This window comes from Xiphophorus couchianus, chromosome 2 (assembly GCF_001444195.1).
Source record: "Xiphophorus couchianus chromosome 2, X_couchianus-1.0, whole genome shotgun sequence".
Taxonomy (NCBI): domain Eukaryota; kingdom Metazoa; phylum Chordata; class Actinopteri; order Cyprinodontiformes; family Poeciliidae; genus Xiphophorus; species Xiphophorus couchianus.
In genome coordinates this window covers 26930916-26952531 of record NC_040229.1, presented here as the reverse complement: position 1 = coordinate 26952531, position 21616 = coordinate 26930916, and the positions used below count along the sequence as shown (strand labels likewise).

Below are 21616 nucleotides of genomic sequence, written 5' to 3'. Positions count from 1 at the left end.
AGCCAGCAGCTGTTTTCCCTCCTCCATTTTTTTTTTTTTTTCCCCTAAGAAACCTTTTTGAGCAAATGTCAAGTTTACAACAAACGAACGAGGCTTCCAGGAGAATACGACGGATTCATGACCAAACAACCAAAGCTGTAAATTAAATAAAATACAAAAAAGCTGAACCCTTCTGTCTGATAACAAAGGTAAATTTCAATTTTTATTTTTTTTAAAAAAACGATTCCTTCCTCCCGTGATGGAAGTCAGCCCGGCATCACATTCGATTCACCGCCGGAGCCCTCAGCAGACGATTCCTTCTCCACAGCAGTGATAACCAGCTGTTATGGATTTCTATCATACGGTCAAACAACAATCCGCTCAGCCCGCTCCAGCACATGTGCTTCTTATCAGCGCACAGCTGGGAAACCGAGAATTAGATCTGCCCACAAAAACGGGCCGACAGCGCTCCAAGTAGAAGTGCTGCTGCTTTCTGCGCTTACACTGTAGCCCATGGCTTTATTGTTGGAGGCTTTGGGTGTCAGAAGGGAAACCTTATTTGTTTAGGATGTTAGGGTCTCCGATTTTGACATCCTTGACATTTAGGACAATTTGCAGACAGTAGCAAATGACCGAGTCCTGGATCCAGGTAAACAAAAAATAGAAAAGATGTATAAAAAATAAATAAAAACCCTCAATGTGTTCCCCCCCCCACTCCTCTCTCACAAATTTCTTGGCTGTATCTCATCACTGTTTTGGCAATGACAGGCTTCCCCATTCTGAAAGCAGCTAAAAACCTTCACAAAGGACAGCTGCAGTAAAATGGTCTGAAACTCCCAACACAAATAATAAAATATTGACATCCCCGGTAATTATGTATTGCATTCTGTGCTATATATCTCATTGACAACAATTGAATAAATAAATCTTTCAAGAGGTGAAAAAATATTTAGATATAATTATTCTTACAAGTGTCACACTTGTGACAAACATGCCAATTGAAACATTTTTCAACAAATACTCCATATTTTAACTCATTTTCTTCCAAAGGCCCCGGGCACTTTGCCACAGCATAAAGATAAAATAGTGGGAGACCTGAAATAAAAATTTGGTGCATTCAGTCATAAAACTAAAAACGGGTCATCACTGAGTCTGTCTGCTGGATAATAACTTAAAACATACAGCAAAATAACACAAAAATGCTTCAGTGGACAAAAAACCTAAGTCCCCAAACCTAAATCAGAACAACTGCTTAAAAAATATGTGTATCCTTAAAAAGTTTAAAATATGAGAATCTAAAATTAAAGTCTCAAATGTCTTCAATTAAAATAAATTGCAAGTTAGCCATAAAATACATTAATCACAAGTCTTAAATTTTGTCGTGTATATATAGCTTTCTATCAGGCAAAAGTTTTGAGTCGCACTCGGACATCTTCATTGCGTTCTCTGACTCCAGGTGGTTGCGGCTACCACTAAGTAGCTGCTAATATATCCTTGCAAGCTAGCTAGCTTTTTTGCATCTGTAATGGGTAACTGCAAATGTATGGCCAGTTTGCTGGATGGCATTTGTTTTTGCCACTAGCTCACTTCTGTTACCAACACATGCTAGGCTAGGTGTATTCTGTGCAAAAAAACGTTTAAGCTAGATGCTATACGGGTTAAGGTTGCGTGAGAAGAGCCTTAAAGGCCACAAACGTGGTCCAGAAATGTGACAATTTATGCTGTTCCTGATTGTAGTAATACAGCTGGATCTCCCAACCATTCCTATATTTATTTCTTTTTTCAGTCTTAAATTTAAGTCATTAAAGGGGTCTTTATAAGTCTTAAATTTGACTTGCTGAAATGTGCAGATACCCTTTAAATTCTATTACTTCTAAAAAACTTTGGAGCCAAAAACACAAAGGACTCATTCGACCTATTTTGTGGTTTTTAGACTTCTTTACCAGGGAAACCAAAAAGCGTGGATAGCGCTGTGCTCAGGCGAAGACATCTCACCTTGACTCCATACTTGACTTTACCAGCGTAGTGTCTGATGATGAAGGCGGGCTCCATGACGGCAGGGAACTCGATGTAGCTGTTTCCTTCATGCTGACGCTTGAACTTGTCCAGCAAGGTCTGATTGGAGGCCTGGGGGAAACTACACAGACAGTTTTTAACGTGTAATCTCTGCCGCGGGTAAGCTCAAGCCTTGAGAGCGTCGAACAATTGGAACAGACAGAAAAATTTCAAAGCGACATACGGTAGCTCCCTCAACTTCAACCTACAGTCAATGTTTGGTCAAGTTCATGTTTCATCTGCTTTTTACCCGCGGAGAATTATGCCCTACGTCTTTCAACGGGAGCTCGAATCAAAAGAAGGAATACCTAAAGCGGATTCAGAAAACTTCATTCCTCAAACACGCAAGGAAAATATTCCCTCACAAACTCGCCATTGTGGCCCAAATCTGACCAGTCCCCCCTTTTTTTGCACATTCTTCTTTGGTGGTTTCACCTTTGATTCATGGGCATTTATACCCATCCGCTACGAACCTTTCGCTGGCTGGATCAACATTCCAGGAGATGTTTCATATCATCTAAACCTCTCCTCCCGTCACCTCGTAAAAACACTGCAGGTTAAAGAATATTCTCAGGGGTTGAAAAGTCTGGTACTCCCCACCTCCCCGCTCCCACATGGCGGTAACCTAATCTGTCTCTCAAGAGGCCCCGGACCCCTGCTAGCTTCACTAACTGTGAGTGATGAGATCTCTAAGCATCTTCTCTTCTCTCCCTATAGTCTGTTAGCATAAAACTTGCTCAGTAAAACGTAGTCATACAAGAACTGAATCATGGAGCACATCACAGTTTGCGTAAGATCAAAAGTACACCCTTATTTAAGTCGAAGATTTACCTATCAGGACATTATGAAAACAATATTTCCTTTATCAGGTTCTGAAACTGTAAACATCTAACCTGAAGTGAACAACAACAAAAAAAAGTTGACAGTTTACTGGTTTGAAGCACAGATGTGTATTAAATGGGTGGTGTATTTTTCAGGCACATAGTGCCATTTTATAGCACAAACAAACAACTATGTTAACCTTCAGTTACAGAATTTTCTGTTTATATGTATCAAACATGAGCTAAAGGAAATGTAACTTTGCAATTGAATGCCTTTAAATTGGGCCTTTGTCTCTTTAAGAAGCTCCTGCTCTTTCTGACAATCACTTCAATGTTTTTCAATAACTCTAGCCCTCCAGTAAAGCCCAGACCCTGATGTTTAAACCCCTCCACTGTTTTCACATTGACTGAATGAGAATCTGTCAGACTCCACAGCTGAGACGTACTTGCACTCCTCGTCCAGCAGGTGGAACAGAGCCGTGGGTTTCTTGCTGATGAGGTTGAGGCAGCCGCTGTTGTCGCTGTAGTCAATGTTGTGCCACGTGATGCCCTCAGCCCGGTACTCCTCCTGGAAACAAAAGTGACAAATGACCTCCATTAATGAAAAACATAAAGCTGTGAATAACCTAGTAACTGATTCTCATGATGTCATTACCTGGTCGCTATGGAGATATTAAAGACAATTCCCCAGGTTATATGTTTCACTTGGCAGCTCTTTCATGGTATACTAGTGGTGGGCACACTTACACTAATCCGCTAATACACTAGTAGCTTAGCAAATTTTTTGTATAGCGTTTTTGCTAACTTTGAAAGCATTAGCACACTTAGCTTCCCTTGAAATATTGTTTTCCATATACATTCTAATTAACTAATATACCCGGCTGTTTTGTAAACGTTCTGTTGAACAAAGTTTGCCATCCGTATTGGAGTTTCCGTTAACAACTGTACAGAAACAAATTAAAACACAGACAGTACAGAAGAAGATATAAATACAAATACAACGCATAAGGCCTTTGTGAAATGTAAATTATAATGTCAAACTTAAAGTGTCGCTCAAAGGCTGCAGTCTCTCAAGAGAGGATGGAAGTTAGCACTTTAGCTAGATACCGTGTTGGCGTAGCGCTTTAGCGTTAGCTTAACTAATCTCTATGATTGGTGCTTTAGATTTAGCACAGCTAACGTTTTAGTTAGCGGTGGCCACCACTGATATTTACTAAAGCAGATTCAAGTAGCTTCAAGTCAAAACCTGAGACAATGACTATGACAACAGCAAGTAACAGGAGTAAAAAATGTTTCATATCTATGCATTCTTTCCATGGTATCAAACCTGAAACCCAGAGAAAAAATAAAAAAAGATTTAACTGCACCGAAAATCCCAAATCAGAACAATTTAAAAGGCCCTGCAGCATATTAAAAGTCAGTCAAAGCGACCCGCAGAGCTATTTTCCTCTGGAGACCGGCTCCAGCTCTGGTCATGTCCTCGTATTGTCCCCAGGGAGGAAAGAGACACAGACTCCTTCAGCTTGGATGTGAAGTAAGGGAGGAATAAAAATGTGCGGGTTGGATTGTGTGTTAAGTTCCCCTTTGCAAGCAAGGATGGTGTGTTCAGGCACATTTGACAGAGGCATGTAAACAATTCTCGCTCCGGCAGCTCACCGGTCACAGCGGACGGCTGACAGAAACCAAGACCAGGCAAGCTCAAAACGATCAGCGGTAGCAAGGCAGTGAGCTGAGTAGGGAACTGCTATCAGGATAATCAACAGAAAATAATAATAGTAAAAAAAACTTAAAAATCTAAACAAGACAGCTAATTGCTAATTTTTCAGCCCTATAAGACCTGGGCCCTGAATGAGCGCTAAGCTAAAAATAAAACCTTAAATTGAGGTAAAATGCATTCATTCTTCTTATGTGAAGAAATAACACCTCTTAGAAAATTGCAAGAGGCCCAAATAAAGGTAATATAAAATAGAGGTTGACCAAACATGCTCAACAAAGAGGGAAAGACCAGAGAACATGCTGCTAAAGATGGTTTTTTTCTAAGCCTGGACATGGCTACTAACTGAACACAAATTAACAAGTGAACTAGAAGTGAGTGCTAGGATGGACTTAAAGTTTGATCACAATATTTTGGCACTAATGTGGTAAAAAAAAAGTATTACTTTTTGTTTAGGTAACTAGACTGACTGTATGTCTGTGACTGCATGACAGCGATCACAGCCCCAAAAACACAAATACTGGTCTTGAAAAACATTCTCATTTGTAATACACTCATTTAGGCCGCCAGTCACAAAAAACAGAGCAGAGTGTCTGCATTTAATTACATTTTCTAATGTATTGACGCTCTCATTGATCAAACAATGAAGAAAACAGTAAAACTAACAATATGGCCAGGGTTGTAGGGTTTAAACATTAATTGAAATTTATTGTGACGACGATAAATCAAAGTTCTTATCAGAAATGTGTCATGATAAATGATAAAACGATACGATAAATGACCACCACCCAATACGCTCAGCAGGACAGTTGGAAGTGACATTTTAGCCTACATTTTTTTTACGTGCATTCTCTTTTTTTGTCAATATTTTATAAATGGTCATAGATGGCGCTACAGTACATCCTTCAACTTCAACAGGGAGAGAAAACAAAATGCTGCAGAACACGAATTTGCTCGGTGCATTTGGCGATGCGTTTGTTTGGGGTACTTTTGTCTCTCCTGGCACGCAGCGGTTCTCTATTTAGCTCGCAAAAAAGAATAGCTAATGAGTGATGCGGCCGGAAAAAAACAAGCTTACACAGGAATAGAGCAGACGCAGAAATGCGCGTGTGTGTGTGTGTGTTTGAAATACAAGCCGAACCAGTTTCAGGGCAATAAAAGAAAGTATGACAACCATCCGCAACATGTGCCCCCTAATAATTAAAACTGAAACAATATTTAAGGCATATCCGATGCATGTACCCCGGTTTTTAAAAAAAATGTTGACCCTCTTTTTAATGAATCACTGTCGGAGCATTCGGACCAAGTGGAGTTTTTATTTTTTAAACAGAGGTTGCAGTACATCATACACAGTGAAAACAGAACCATAAAAAAAAAAGCTGCATGCGTGTGCTCTTGCTTAGACCACATCAAGGCGAGAGCTCGGCGGTGCCTGACGGTGTTCAGCTGGTGAAATTTGTTGTGTCTAGGAGACACTGTGTGTGGACACGTGTTGACTCAGAGAGAGAGAGAGAGAATTAACTGCAGACGCGCCGATGGAGAGATAAACACAAACATACACACACATCCGTTTTATTAGCACGCTAACGTAAACAGGCCGACCCGGCTGTGACTCAGTGCGCGAGGCATTTGGAGGCCGTGGTTCGGTTACGGTTCGACTCAACAGCAGAAAGACTCGCGCGCTGTTATCGCGTTCCACGCGGGGCGAGTCCTGCGAGTCCGGGACTGACGGCGGCGTTGAAAACATTTCACGCATGAACCGACTTTAAAGTTCCGTCTTTAAGCTCTTTGCTCTTCCTTAGCTGACCAACTCAAGTTTAGGTTTTAGTTAACAAGGACTCATAATGATAGTGGCTAAGAAAAGCTAGCAAATACACTCTGTATGCTAACTAAAACTAACTGAATTAGATAAACAAAAAGTCACAACAAACTGAAATTAAACTATAATAAAATATTTAAAAAAACACAAAATTATTGTAACCTTGCTAAATACTATGGATTTTAACAAAGACTTTCATTAAAAGCTCAAACAAGCGTTTGAACCTTTCAAACACCGTCTGAGCGGGTTTCACTTCGCCCAGCCGAGATAAAGCTCAATTAGTCACAAAAAACGGAAACCTGATGAAAAATATAATGCTGCTTTCACAGGAGAGCAAATGACCAACATGCTGTCAGATGGACAAGAAGAAAAAAAAAACAAAAAAAAAAACAGCCGCTGGACATTTTCCAAAACTCACCCACAATGTCCACACAAAAGGACAAACACAAGCAGCTTTTTTATTCCTGAATATCAAGGCTTCTCAAAACAAAGGGTAAACCAAACATGCTGGACATCTAAATATGGAGCCTTTCCTGTAAAACACAACTCTTATGTTTATAGAGTTATTAAGATTGCTCTTTGATTCTGAATTTACTCTAAAGTTTGAAAAGTTTTCACCATCAGCTGACATCTCAAGGTAATATATAAAATTCTACTGAATATAATCAAACCATTTACAATTTACTGGACATATCAACATGCCATCGGAAATTTTAATTACTTTTTAAAGTTAGTAATTTATTCTGAATAAAATCTACCCCTCCTAAAACACATCAGTTGTCCTCTGGTGGCTAAAGTCAGTTACTGAGAGAAATTCTAATTACATTTGTATCCCCCCCTGTTTTTTTAATCAAATTGCTGCTACACAGGTTTTTAGTTTTAATCAGCTGCAGGAACTCTTCAGAGTAGTGCTAACTATGTCGCATTGGCTTCTGGATGACTCCTGACAGTCGTGTGAGAGCGAGACTTTCAGCAGCTAGCAAGAAAGCTATATAGCTATTTCATAAATGCGGCGCTATAGGGAACATGCTGAATTTGAGAATGCTTCCATCTATCCTTCTTGAAGAGCATTCCTGAGTAAATGTGTCTGATAGTGCTGTTAGGAATTCTGGTCGTTAAAATAGGACGTTAAAGCTAGCTTAAAATGCTAACTCTGCCTTTTCTTTCAAGTTTCACATAGTAAACGTTACTTTTGCACAGAGTACAGCTAATGGGCATTAAAAGCAAGAAAGCCATTAGAAATATCTTGAACATTGCTCATTTGGTCTTAAATGATTGAATTACGTCTTCACTATGCTACAAAGTTTGGCTAAGGCCTGGTAACAAGCTATTCATTTGATTTGGCTTTGTTGGAGCAAAGGTTGCAACGGGGCTGCTGATCACATGATTCGTGACGTGGAAAAAGTGTTTCTATTGCATCAATTTCGATATGGCCAAAACGCACCTCATTTTAACAAAAACAAATCTGAGTTTTCTTTCTAAATCTGTGAATTTGTTTTTGTAATTTCAATTTACGCAATTCTATCGGTTACCCCTTTATGCACTCAGCAAATGTCTTTGCCTGTTCCTTAAAACGTTGGAATGAATATGTCCACCATACTGTGTGAACTGAGAGACTCGACGCATATGAAGGCAGGCTCAGAAATCCCAGAGCAGATCCCAATCTGCAAGCAGTAATAATAATAATAATCATAATAAAAAATCCCACCAGGCTCCCGCTGCGCCGAAAGAAGCAGGGAGTCGTGTTGTGGTCGATGAGGTTGGTCAGGGTTTGGATGTGCAGCCGTCCCTCTGTCCATTAGTCAGTTTTCGTGGGTGTGTAGCACGGTGCGGCGCTCTGGGAAGCATGAATAGTGTTTGGCCCAACGCCCTCAGTGTGGAGGTGAGGAAGGCTGACTGGGCTTGTGTTTGATCTCTTCATTAACCTCCAATGATGCCCGTCTTTCATTAAGCAGGAGTTTGTTTTTATTGGGCGAATTGGGAGAAACGGGTAGCTAGTTGTGAATGTAGGATAGCTAAAGAAAAGGCAAGTAGAGTTCAAAGGCCAACTGCACTGCAGGAAATCTAATCACTTTAATTGTTATTAGAATAAGTCAAAAAAATCCAAAACACATTATTGCGTAACCGCGGCAGCAGCAGCGGTCCTAACAGCCAGATGGTTCGTATTTCAGTGAGTCAGTGTGATATCTCACAGGCTAAACACCACACTGTATTTGCCTAAGGCGGCGGCAAAACGTGTGTTTTCTTAAACTGATACATCATCAAAACAAAGACAAGCAATCAGGCCCCGATTGGCACGTTGAGCATAAACACCCACTGCCCTCCTCGGCCCGGTCCGGCTGCGGGCCGGGGTGGGTCAGGTGCTGTTAGCTTTGGCTGCTGTTTCGAAAGAAAAACACTCGCCGCTGATAAGGAAAACTGATTGGCTGGAGAGGAGTTGGGCCCAGAAGAGGATAAAAAAGAAAAAAAAAAAAGAAATCCCCTCAATTGATACTCAAAATCATTTTTTTTTTCTGAATCCTGACAGAAAGCAGATATTTCCCGATATTACGGACGGTTTGTTGACAGAAGAAAGCCACAAATTACAACAGTGGCAGACTGGATGGAGAGGCAAGTCTCTACATCCGGTGCCTTGAACGGGTTCCCCTTAAACTTTGTCCATGGGTTGCCATGGCGACCACACCCCTCAATGGTCTTCGTTGAGACATTATGGAATAGAGAGACAAAATGTAGGAGTGGAAGCAAAACTGGCACAGCGCAAAACCTAGCAAGACACGGCCGCCCACCAGGGACCGTTAGAGATTCCAGCCCAAAAACGACGCAAAACCGAGACAATAAAAAAAAAAAACAAAAAACAAAAACAATCCAAATCTCAACCTGTAATTAAATCCATGCTGACAGCACTATAGTGTAAACATAAATGACAACTATTTTGAAAATAATTTTCCTTTAAGCTTTCTAAACATCCACCAAATATTGTGAAAAGCAAACAATTCATTGAAACTTGTGGTTGTAACGTTGTAAAATGTGTGATTTTACATTGCGATCACTGAATAAAATCCAAAAATGAATAAAAGCTGTACGCAGCACTGAGTGGCTATAGCTCCGCAGTCGGGCTGCAACTAATGATTATTCTGGTAATCGATTATTCTGATGATGAATCGGATATAAATTTTTTTTATCTCAGTCCGATTTTTTAATATAACCTCTTCAGCATTTTTGATACAGTATTCCTAACACAGCCCCTCCACAGGGGCTGCACAGTGGGGGGCTGCACAGTGGCGCAGTTGGTAGCACTGTTGCCTTGCAGCAAGAAGGTCCTGGGTTCGATTCCCGGCCGGGGTCTTTCTGCATGGAGTTTGCATGTTCTCCCTGTGCATGCGTGGGTTCTCTCCGGGTACTCCGGCTTCCTCCCACAGTCCAAAAACATGACTGTTAGGTTAATTGGTATATCTAAATTCTCCCTAGGGGTGTGTGTGTGTGTGAATGGTTGTTTGTCCTGTATGTCTCTGTGTTGCCCTGCGACAGACTGGCGACCTGTCCAGGGTGAACCCCGCCTCCCGCCTGGAACGTAGCTGGAGAGGCACCAGCAACCCTCCCGACCCCATTAGGGACAAAGGGTGAACAGAAAATGGATGGATGGATGGATGGATTCCTAACACATAAAATTATGCAAATAAATAATTCCTTTAAGTAAGTAAATAAACATTTTGTTGCCTAAAATCAAGCATTCCTTAAGTTAATTTGAACATGTTTGATATCATAAAATGCCACATGCCTGTATATAAATATTTCTAGGTTATATTTTCCAGCAAATTGTCAGTTTTTCAGTCTGTGTGCTCTATTCTTTCTGACAGACGGGGGAAAAAACGAAGAAAACCTAAACCAATCAACAGCATATGGCTACGACAGTTAGGTTCGTTAAAACCAGAACCCAGAAAAATTCTTCCATCTGAGCCACAGGTGGCCGCTGCCAGAAGCATCCGATCCAAAAGATCAAGGCGTTGGTCGGTTCCCGTCCAGATGACGTCTTGTACAACTTTACTCAAACAAACACAAATCACTCCAAGTCCGGTCCCGCTCCATCGGGGGCCAGACCGGCCCTGAGCACCATTCCGCCTCAACTGTCATCCTGTAATGTAAACCAGCTTTCAAGCAGCTTGCCAAAAGTTTGGAGTCAAACTCCCCCCTCCGCCCCTTCCAGCGATTTCAAGATAACAAACATGAACTCTGCTGGAACAATGCAGGGCACCGACAGGTGGGTTAAGAGTGCTTCTGCAGCACTTTTCTGCATGTATTTTATCGACGTAACAAAAACAAATGAAAGGTTCATTAAAAGCAGATAATCATCAGAAAGTGGCACAGAGCAACCGACCAGTCAACGATGTTTCACCTGAGGAACGGGTGATAAATCAGGTCGCATTTGGTTTGTGCTTTGCATGCGGCGTAACGGACAAAACAGAAAACCGGGACGCGGTTCCAAACGTCCATCAAGGGTACTGGTTTAAAAGACCAGTAATGTAACAAAGCAGGGTGCTAATTATTTCTAAACTACTCATTTATTGTAGCTGAACCGGTTTGATAGAAATGCCAATAGCAGCTTAATGCTTAGATATGTGTGTGTGCGTGTGTACTGAGGCTTGCAGTGCCGGAGGGCCAACAGTCAGAAACGAGACGACCCGGCTGTCGGCACGCAGCGGATTGACAGTTTTGTGATCTCCACTGACAGGTTACACGCTCATTTACTGCTCTTTTCGCTCCCGCTCGCTCAGGTTTCAGCTAACAGCAACTTGCCAGAGCAGATCAGCTTTTCAGCACGGAGGAGACAAGATCTGACAGCTACTGCGATACAAGCTAGCCGATTGACGATCATCTTCTTGTAGCATCATCATTTATGTTCCCTCTCCCAGGCATTCTTTGTCTCGCTCCTCAGACGGGCTTCTGAACGAAACCCACACACAGATTTACAAGTGGTCTGAAAGATGATGGCACTTCATGAACATAAAACACAGCGATTCACAAAGCGTCTCGTGCTTTGTCACTGTACAACTGCAGAGAACAGTGTGTTTTTTGGGATTTAAATGAAGTATGTTGGATTGAAAGGAAACCATGAAATCCCTGAAAATGTAAAAAGTAGAATTAATACTGAGTCGCTAGTAACTTTGCACATGTGGGATTTTGGTTCATTCTTATTCAGAAAAAAGTTCAAGCTCAGGCAGACTGAAGACAGAATCTCTGTGGATATCAGTTTCACGTCTCGTCAAGGACGCTCAGTTGGTTTTAGGTCAGGACTTTTTAACATGTGAACATGCACTACTCTACCCCATTCCATTAGATCCGGCTGTATGTTTAGAGTTAAGCCCTTTTTCCATCGTCATATCTTACACTACCACAGGTAATGTCTGGTTCGGTTCCATCCACGTTGGGCAGTGTTTTCCTCTCTTTGTAGACATAAATATGGGCAGGAACATAGGGAAAGTGGACCGTGAGTGCTCAGAAGCTGTGATCAACTCTTTGATGATGCCATTTTGTGCGTCTACCTTTGCGCAACCAGTTTCTCTGAAATCTCTCGGTATATTTTTTCGTTGCAGGTCTACTTGACTCCATATGCACCAAGTACCACCTTCACTCATAGAGTGACGTAAATTCACTGGAGAATCAACGAAGGCAATCTGTTGCCAAAGAAATCGTTTGAGCACAATGCCTTGCTTGGACCAAGCCCTAAGGTGGTTCCAAAAACCGGGAAGAACGACACAACTTTATCTCCGACCCAGTCCGCTTTAACTGAGCTCTGGTTCGTTTACTTAGAAAATCTGGTTGGTTTGGGGAAGTGTGAAAGCACAATCAAACTTTGATGCCGACCAAAAAAAGTGAACTCTGGTCAACCTAAAGACCTGGGTGTCGGTTTGGATGTGAACTCTGGTGCAATTCGTATGAATATGTGAATGCCAAACGGACCGGAGACCGCTCTAACAGTAGGAAGTGGACTATAGCGCAGGGCATTGTGGGTAGATACAACCAAAACAAATGTGGGCATCAGATGCTAGCGGGAGAAATGGCTTGTGGTATTTTACCAAAGACAAAAGAGAAAGCCTACATTCACCAACATCTGACGCTACTCCATTTGTGTTTACAGGTCGTAAAGAAGGAAGTTGCGCTCAGTGTCTTCTTTTGAGGTTTTTGTGATGATTGCTTTAGTGGTTCTTGGTGCAGCGCCACCAGAGGTGAGGAGGGGAACAGGTTGCTCAAGGCGCTTGGATCATTTGACACAGTGCAGTGTGAAAATGTAATAAATGTTGCAATTTCGGTCCCCAATCAAACAAAGTCTACCGAACTATCAGGTGGGAGAAAAAAACTCAAACTCAAGACTTTCAGTTAATGAGTTACAACAGCATTTCATTTCCCTTTGGGATAAATAAAGTATATTTTTAATTGAATTGATAACAACCAAAGAAACCTGTACGGTCTTCACGAAAAACCTGACAAGCTCACAAGGTGAAGAGCAACTAACAGCTGGAATCTGTTTAGCTCTTAGTCGTCAACTGAAGGCAACTGGTTGCTTTTTTATTTAGGAGCATCATCATTAAGGGGGTTAAAAGATTGAGACCACAGAGTTCAGACTAAATGTGTTACCAAAGCCAAGCTGCAGCTAACCTGCCACCCTTTCTACTTGACCTTTTTACCTTTAAGAAAGCTAATCTGACATAGCTGCATATTTACAGAAGAAAGGTATAAATTTATTATTAAGAACAGGAAAATCTCCTGGCTCAGGAGCTTTTCTTTTTGTAGCATGGCAACGCTAAAACACGCTTTCAGGAATGTTTAGACCACAACGGGTGCAAACATTAACAGAACGCCTCTTTGTTCCTTCTGTAGCAACAGATTTTCCTCCCCATACGTTTTGTTGTGTTATTCTTCCTCTGTCAGCGTGGCTGCCTTTGATGCTAGTGCTCTTTATCAACGGCTGCCACCAGAAGGGCACCTGCCCTGACTTTACACATCAAAGTAAGTCCGAAGTCTCTCCTATCTGTCTCTGATTGTGCTGCAGCCGATCCAGAGCTTCTCACTATTCAGGAAGTCGTTCATTCCGACACACCAAGCTCAGCTACAGCGGCCGGTCCTTTGAAATGGAGACAAGAGAGGCGGTTCGCCCCCTTTACTCCAACGGCCCAATTTATCACAAACATAAAAGCGTTTCTGAGCAGAGTGCAAGCCGTACAGTGATAGCGATGCATCAAGTGACATCAGTGTGTGTCAAAGTGCCGGAGTCAAACATGGAGGCATGTACAAGTTCAAATCAGTCCATACGTTAGAGCAGGAGGTGAGTCAAGTCAGGCAAGAAAAGTAAGAAAAGAAAAACAGGAGAAAAGTGAAGAATAGGAAAAGAGAAAAGGGACAAAAGAAAGGAAATTGTGAAATACGGCAAGTTAAGGAAAATAGAAAATAGTCTTTAGAAAAATAAAGAAAAGAAGAGAAAAGCTAAAGTAAAGCAAAGGATAGGAATGGATAGCAAAGTTCAAACAAGATAAAATAAAACAAGGAGAGAAAAGAGGGTAAATAGAACAATAAAAAAAAAGGACACAAAGAATGGTTAAGAAAGGAAAGAAAAGTAAAAGAAACGGTAAAGACCAAAGATAAAGTAAAAGAGAAGGCAAAAGTTACAAAAACAAGACAAGAAATGGACGCAAGTATGACAAGTATTGGCAAAAGAAAAAAAAAATCAAGAAATAATGAAGAAAACTAGAAAAAGTAAAGGTTAGAATAACATAGAAGAGGAAAGGAAAGCTAAATAAAATAGATAAAAACAAGGAACTGAAAACAGTGAAATTGTCGAGCAAAATCGAGAAAAACATTTTTAAAAAATCAAATACAAAGGAGAGCTAATCCTGAACCTGTTCCAACTTGAAGATGTGTTGGTTGAAGTAGTGTTGGAGGCGCTCGTTAGCGAAGTTGATGCAGAACTGTTCGAAGCTGTTGTTCTCATAATCCTCGAAGCCGAAGATGTCCAGCACTCCTATGGAGAGGATCTGCAGGAAAAAAATTAACAAAATGAAATAAAAATAAAAAAGTAAGAGAATGAAAATAAACAGATCAGACATTTTTCAACCTGTAGAGTTTGGTAGAATATGTTCCAACACTGCAAACGTCAGAGAAATTTATGGTGCTTTATGATTGTCTGGTGTTTTTTTACTTGGATGATTTTAATGGTGCGTTTCTTTTTCTTTTTTTTTTTTTTCCTACTCTGTTCTTTACAGCCCCCGCTCTGCAGTTTGCTCTGTGGACGTCAGGTAGATTCATGCAGTCATTTATCACTCCCACCTCCGAGAGGCAGTCACTCGGAGAATGCCTTTAATTATGAAATGGACTACATAAGCTGTTTCCAATTTCATTTCACTTACTTTAATTCTATCTGTCCATGTTTTATTTCTCTCTCAAGGCCAGCTTTTGTTTTTTTAAACCGAAAACACACACAAACACAGGCTGAACATATAAACTCAACGGGAGAACCGTGACCTTGACACAAAGTGCAACCTCATTGGCTCCAGATACACACACACACACACACACGCACGCACGCACGCACGCACGCACGCACGCGCACCCACGCAGATGATGTCAGTGCACACACACTACACTGTAGGGAGTAAAATGAGCTGAGGGGAACTTGATGCCATCTGCCCAAATGCCCCTGGCACAGACTGATGAATGCATACACACACACACACACTCGCATACACACGCCCATACACACACACGGTTTCTAATTTGTTAGATGCTCCCACTGGGCACGCCTTGCCAGCTGCCAATCCAACATGCACACCACAAAGAGGATGACGAAAAACTAGAGAAATAAAACGCCAGCAGACAGGAGGACGAAACAAACAACCAGGCTGACATCTAAATGCTTCTCCATCAATGTGTTAGACTGATTGTACAGCACAAAACAGAACTACGCCCTATTACACAAATGCTGCAACGTGACATCACGCGCACAAGATCCCGCCCCCCCAGCTGTCAAGTTGTCTAGGAGCTAAATCTTAAATGTGTGTAATATATAAAAGAACTAATTGCTGCAAATCAAGTCAGTGAAAAGTTTTACTTAAAAAAAATAAGCATAGGGAGAAGGAAGTAGGCCAGCCATGCTAGCTTGACTTTGACAAATGTAACAAGTAGATGTGCTGCAGAACTCAGTGTTTTTCGGTTCAATTAGAAAAGCGAAAAGAAAAAAGGCGACGCTACACAACAAGGTTAAAAACTCTTATCTAGATACCCAGAGAAAGGCAGACGGATGGGAACTTATTTGGACAAATGTTACAAAAAAAATCTATAATTTTTGATAATTATCGACTTCAGGAAATTTGTTGTAATTTTTAAAGAAAAATATGTTTTTTTTAAATCTGTCTTTAAGTTTTAAAATGAAGATAAAGTTAAAACTTTTGCAGAAAAGAAGATGGAAACTTTTTTTCTGTGGGATGTTGAAATTAGTGTACAACTTTGTGAAAACAATATTTAAAACAATATCAGTAGTATTTTTAATATGATTCATGGAAAATCTAATTCCTGAAAAACTGAATTTGTTATGGAATTTATTTTTAAAGGTTTAGCCGATTTAAACCAGAGTTATTAAGAGCCACAAGTTGCAGACCTTTTCAGAGGTCTGAAGGTTTTGCTTATGCTTCTTTCATAAGGAATCACAACTTGATTCTAATTTCAGCTGTGATTTTGCAGCAATATGATGAATGTGCATAAAAAAAAAGAGTATTGCCTACTGGTGTGCTACAGTACAATAAAACATGCAAATGATACAACACCCGTTGGAAGTACTGCTGTGGTCATGTGTGGTCAGCAGTAAAAGCTCAGTGGGTTCATCTCAGTCTCATTTTACTTCCTGCATCAATTATCCATGTTCCAGTGAACAATGAGAAGCACATTGTCGTAAAGTGGGTGACAAAGTAACTTCGTGGTTCCACTTCTGTTCCAGGCCTGATTCTGTAGTTATGTATCCGCACCAGGAGGCGTCGGTTCGGGTTTTTGAGCCCACCTTTGAGCTGTCCTCCAGGTCCTTGTTGTTGAGCAGGGCGTGGTTCGTCCTGAACACGATCCAGTCAAACAGCGCGCTGTACAGAGACTTGGCCATCGAGTCTCTCACTGTGTTGGCCTAAAAACAGATTCATAAGGTTAGTTTCTTTCAAGCAGGAACACACATAAACTAGTGTTGGTTGACTGATCTTGTTTGAAATCATTTGACGTTCTAAGGGTTCAACAAAAAGTCTGTATTGGTTAAAAAAAAACTCTAGGAGTTAAATCACAAATCTTAATCTTTGATAGGCCGGTCATAATAACAAATCTTACTGGATGATAAATTGTCTAATATTTGCAATAAACAACTACATTGTCACTTTTTGAGACCATTTTCAACTAATACGATAATAATCATGGCATATCAATGTGAGTACACCCTCTCAAAAATCAAAAAACCTCAATGTCTAAAGATCATTTAACACCGGAAAACACTTTAAATATCCAAAATACATAAAACAACACTAATTTAAAAGACTGATGAAGTCTTTGCAACCAAAGTTGCTCTTCAAAAAATATCATTCAGCTTTGACAGGGAAAACAGGGAAAAGTGGCAGGTATTGCAAACTAACTAACTACTTCGTACCGGGTGTCAAATGTTTGCAGTGTTTCTCAAAATGGTGGCTTTTCAACACTGTTAAAGGGTAGAATCACTTTAACATTTTAATTTATCATGCGATTTTTCGACTCATTGCTTCTTGTGACAGGCTTCATCTTTGATTTACCAAACCAAATGCTCTGCACTTCAACATGACTGGCTAAAGCGGTCCTTAATAAACCAGAACATTTTCCAACATTAACACCCTACAGTAGTTTACCCTGCTAGCTAGCTGCAGACATCCACATCCCCACAGCAAACCAGAAAGCTGTGTCACTTTCGCCGTAATGTTTCTCTTACATGATGAATCGACTGATCCATTCATTCCTTTCGAGGGCTGAGTTTCCACAGCGCCTCTGTTCTGACAGAAGAACACAGAGACCAGCTGTGCAACCCAGAAAACACTTTTCATTCGGATCTGTTCACAAGAAGCGGTCGGCCTGAGAGATCAGGCCTACGGAAGAACATGTGCACACAGAATCGGAAACAAAGACGCACGACGGATCCAACCCATGTTTTCATTCTCTCCTCTAGACGTGAATCAGTGGGACACAAGCTGTGGAGGGACGGGAGGAAGAAAGGTCCCAGTGAGTCAACCGACGGGACTGAACCACGGAAAGAAACGGTCTGAAAAACAGCCATTTACCTTCAGACCAATGGTCATTATTTCATGGGTAACAGATGATTTAAAAAAGTCTTTTGGCTCATTGTGGCACATTCACTATACTGGTTTATTAATGTGCACTTTTCCTATTAGAAGTAGTTAAACAATAGCAAAAAAAAAAACAAACAAAAGATCCAAATTTACTCAAATGCTAAACAAATTTAAAAAGTAGGACAGTAAAATATTTGAGTCTTTCCTTTTAGTCATGACTCGCTACTTTATATAGGCTTAGCTTAACTGCATAGATCATAATATTTATTTCTCTATATCATAATCGTGTTACTTGTTTTTGCTCCAGAGAGAATCACCAGGTTTGTCTAACATTCTTTATTTACCAAAACTTTAGACATTAGAATGTCAACAGTGTTGTCATTTCCAAACTTTGACATACTATTTCTGCAAAACAAATATCAAAAATCCTACTTTCGTTAGCATTATCATTAGCATTAGAATGAGTAAAATCTGGAGTCCTCAAGGCTCAATCAGATTTATATTTATGGTTTTTATCAATGTTTTTTTTTTTTCATAGTTCTCTTTTTCCTGGCACTGTATCTTGTTTTAATGAAAGAGCCTGAAATGTAAGATAAACCACATCAAGAATTAAATAGAAGTGTGAGAAACAGAGAGCTTATTTAAAAAGGGTCTTCAAATAACCATTCTTATATTTGCTAAAACTTTACAAATATGAGAAAGTCAACAGACCTTTACCAATTAAAAACCATTCTTTAGTTAGCATTAGCACCAGGACAAGTTAAATACGGTGTCCCTCAAGGCTCATCTCTGAGACCTGCTTCAATCAGATTTTAATGCATGGTTTTCTAAAGGTTTTTTAAAAACATAAATATGAAAGTTTCCCCTTTTCCTTGAAGTGGACACACTCATCCCAATGACGTAGTTTGTCTAAAATAGGGAACCTGACATGAAGGATAAAACGCATCTAGGACTAAGTGAAAGTTCGAACAACAGAGACAGCTCATTTAACGACATGTCTTCAGTAAGCAATAAAAGAAATGTTTTTTTTTATTGCTTACTTATTGCTTACAAATTATTGCCTACTGAAGCTCCAGTGCAGGTGCTCCACCTTTAAATGACTCCCAGACAAGAGCAGTCAGCTGTCATGATAAAGTAAAACTGCACTTTTAAGAGCCGTCTCTTCGCTCCTGCATTATTGATCGCTTCAGATATTTTTAGTCGACATCTCTGAACCAACACGGTTATGCAAGATTATTATAAATAATTTAACGCTTAAAAAAAAAAAAAAAACGAATCGCATTCTGGATGCCACAGTGGGACTGCCGGTTTGGTAGATTGGATGTGGCATGCTCACTGAGCACGTACCATCGCTGTGTTTCACTATGTAATTTAATTATTCAACACATCGGGAACAGCCGAGAATCAGGAAGCAACAAGGCTGGAAACAAACGGTTTTTGCTAGAAAAACATACAGAACATTAAAAAAAAACAAAAAAACAGAGGACTCTATAAGAGACGACTATAAACAGGGAATGGTTGTAGCCGGTGAACCAGCTCCTGCTGGTATTTGTAATTATATGGCTCTGGGAGGGGAAGTCATTTGTCTCTGTCTCTGTTTCCACCCTTTTCTTTTTCCTCTGTCTGAGAGTCAGCGGGGGTGTTGAGCAGCAGCATGAGTTCCCTCTGCACGTGGACTGGAGGCTTCCTCGCTGCCAGGTGATTCGGGCTCGTTTCGCTTGGAGGAGGGCGATGCGGACTGAAAGTTTCATCGCGGTATTTTGTGGTACTACTGCAATAACAATAAAAGTGATGACAAAAAACATTTATTACTTCTTTTTAAGGCAACTGCACTCCTCCCTTTTACAATGTGCTTCTTTAAGACACCAGTCATGTAAAATAATGCGATTTGTTTCACTAAACACGGTAAATTCTTCTAATCATCTTTTCAAATTCAAGGATGCTTTCATTGACCAAACAAAGGAGAAAATAGTGCAAATAACAATACAGATAACAGCAACAGTTTTGGTGGGTTTCAAATGTCATTAATTGGATTTTATTGTGACAACGATAAATCAAAACTCTTATCATGATGGGAAATTTATCTCGATAAACGATACAATAAAATCCCACCCATAGTTTCACCACAATTAGAATGTTTTCATTTGGTATTCAAGAGTCTGTTCTTTACGTCAGTAACTAAATCAGTAAGATTGTTCATTTGCAAATGATTAAGTTAGAGTCAGAAAACGTATAACTGTGTAAAAAAAGTGAAACATAGACCACAGTTGGTCATTTTACTGGTTTTCCAAAGATGATATGTAATTTTACAACCAATATTTCTGAAACAACAAGAGCCGTCGAGTTGAGCCTGCTAGAAACAGGAAGTACTTCTGTAAATGGATGTTGCCGCCACTCTCTATGGCTGAAGGCAAATGACAGATTTTTCTTTCAGCTGAAACACTTCCAAGAGAAGGGAACTTTGATGCAAAGACCATATTTTTCAAAACATGGCTGAGTTTCAAGGAAGCAAAGAAGTTGGGAGAACGTGGGAGTTTCTGACGCTCACCACAGAGCGCTTATAAACACCTAAAGAAGACTCTGGTTTGCCAGGTCTCCAAACGACATTTCCCATGAAAAATCCACAAATATCTTCACTTTGCAATTTCAGATGTAAACTTTGCTATCACTCCAATTGTCTACGTCAGCCATTAATTTCTAAGTTTGTCGGTACACACTAGACATGGTGACTGATTTTTGCTTGATTTGTTTCCCCATGTTGCATACCTTCATTTAGCCTCCAAGAAAAGGTTAAACCAAGTTTCCAACCCCAGTCATGATTATTGATTGTCTGACAACTTTAGGCACGTAGAAAGGTATGTAAATATACTTAGATGGGAGCAGAAACACGTTTAGTTTGTGGTTGACTTCTTATAAAACAACGTAAGAAGCCTAACAAGACGTGAGTAAAAGTTGTCAATACTAAACTAAACTGAACTAGTGATTGGTAAATGTATATATTATCTTGTTTTCACACATGAATGTTAGAGGTTTGCTCTCCACTCAGGTCTTTCTAGAGGAAGCTAAAAACAGTTAGATTTTAAAAATAAGAGCGAGGTGCACAGGAAGTGATGCAAACTGTCTGTGGTAAGAATCGCCTCCCGTTCTTCACAGGAACTCTGATGCGGTCGATGGCGCGCCTCAATAACTATTATTATACTGACATTAAGAGCATCTTTTAATGGATCCACAATATCTCACAAGCTCTAATACATCAGCAGATGAACAGTTATGTTCAAACACTCCAATACACCAGTGATGTTTCACAGGAAACCTTTTTGAAGCTGGCAGGAAAATTACCGATTCAGAGGAAACATTTAACTCTGACGCATTCTCTCTCTCAGGTATGAAAAGCCTCAGGCCATGGCGATGTGCGCTCAGAATAACTAAATGTGGATAAAAAAAATTTTTGCCAGTAAAAGTATGAAAAAGTTGCTGTATCAGCATAATGTTGTCTGGTAGATTAAGATGTAAAGGTGACTGCTCTTATCTCAAACACATCATTAAGAAGTCTTAAATTAATTATTCAAATATTAAGGTTTTAAAATCTCTTAAATTAATTAAAATATTTGCAATTTGGCCTTCAAAATGTTAATCACAGGTCTTATTTTTTTCTGTTTAATATCACATATTCCCATGTATGTAATTTTTTATTTTTTCCCGCAGGACTTTTGTGGTTGTGGCTAAAGGTAACTAGCTGCTATTATACCTCTGGTAGGTCGCAGACCAGCTAGCAAGTGTGTATTAGCAACAATATTAACAAAATATCCCAATATTGCTAATATTGTTTGGATATATTAGCAACAAAGCTAGCTAGCTGGCTGGTTAGCTGAGCTGCGTCTATTAAGTGTAAAGG

General features: G+C 40.1%; 1 protein-coding gene across 16 annotated transcripts in view; it reads right to left on the bottom strand.

Annotated features, from left to right (window-relative positions):
* Nucleotides 1-21616, bottom strand: part of LOC114154305 (unconventional myosin-IXa-like) — a 144472-nt gene that overhangs the window by 27104 nt on the left and 95752 nt on the right. For all 16 annotated transcript variants that reach the window (XM_028033283.1, XM_028033340.1, XM_028033326.1 and 13 more), the window contains 4 exons: nucleotides 16431-16547; nucleotides 14281-14415; nucleotides 3302-3423; nucleotides 1975-2116 (listed from right to left, as the gene is read on the bottom strand). In XM_028033283.1, the coding sequence (XP_027889084.1) occupies nucleotides 1975-2116; nucleotides 3302-3423; nucleotides 14281-14415; nucleotides 16431-16547 (516 nt within the window). The remainder of the gene's footprint in view (nucleotides 1-1974; nucleotides 2117-3301; nucleotides 3424-14280; nucleotides 14416-16430; nucleotides 16548-21616) is intronic.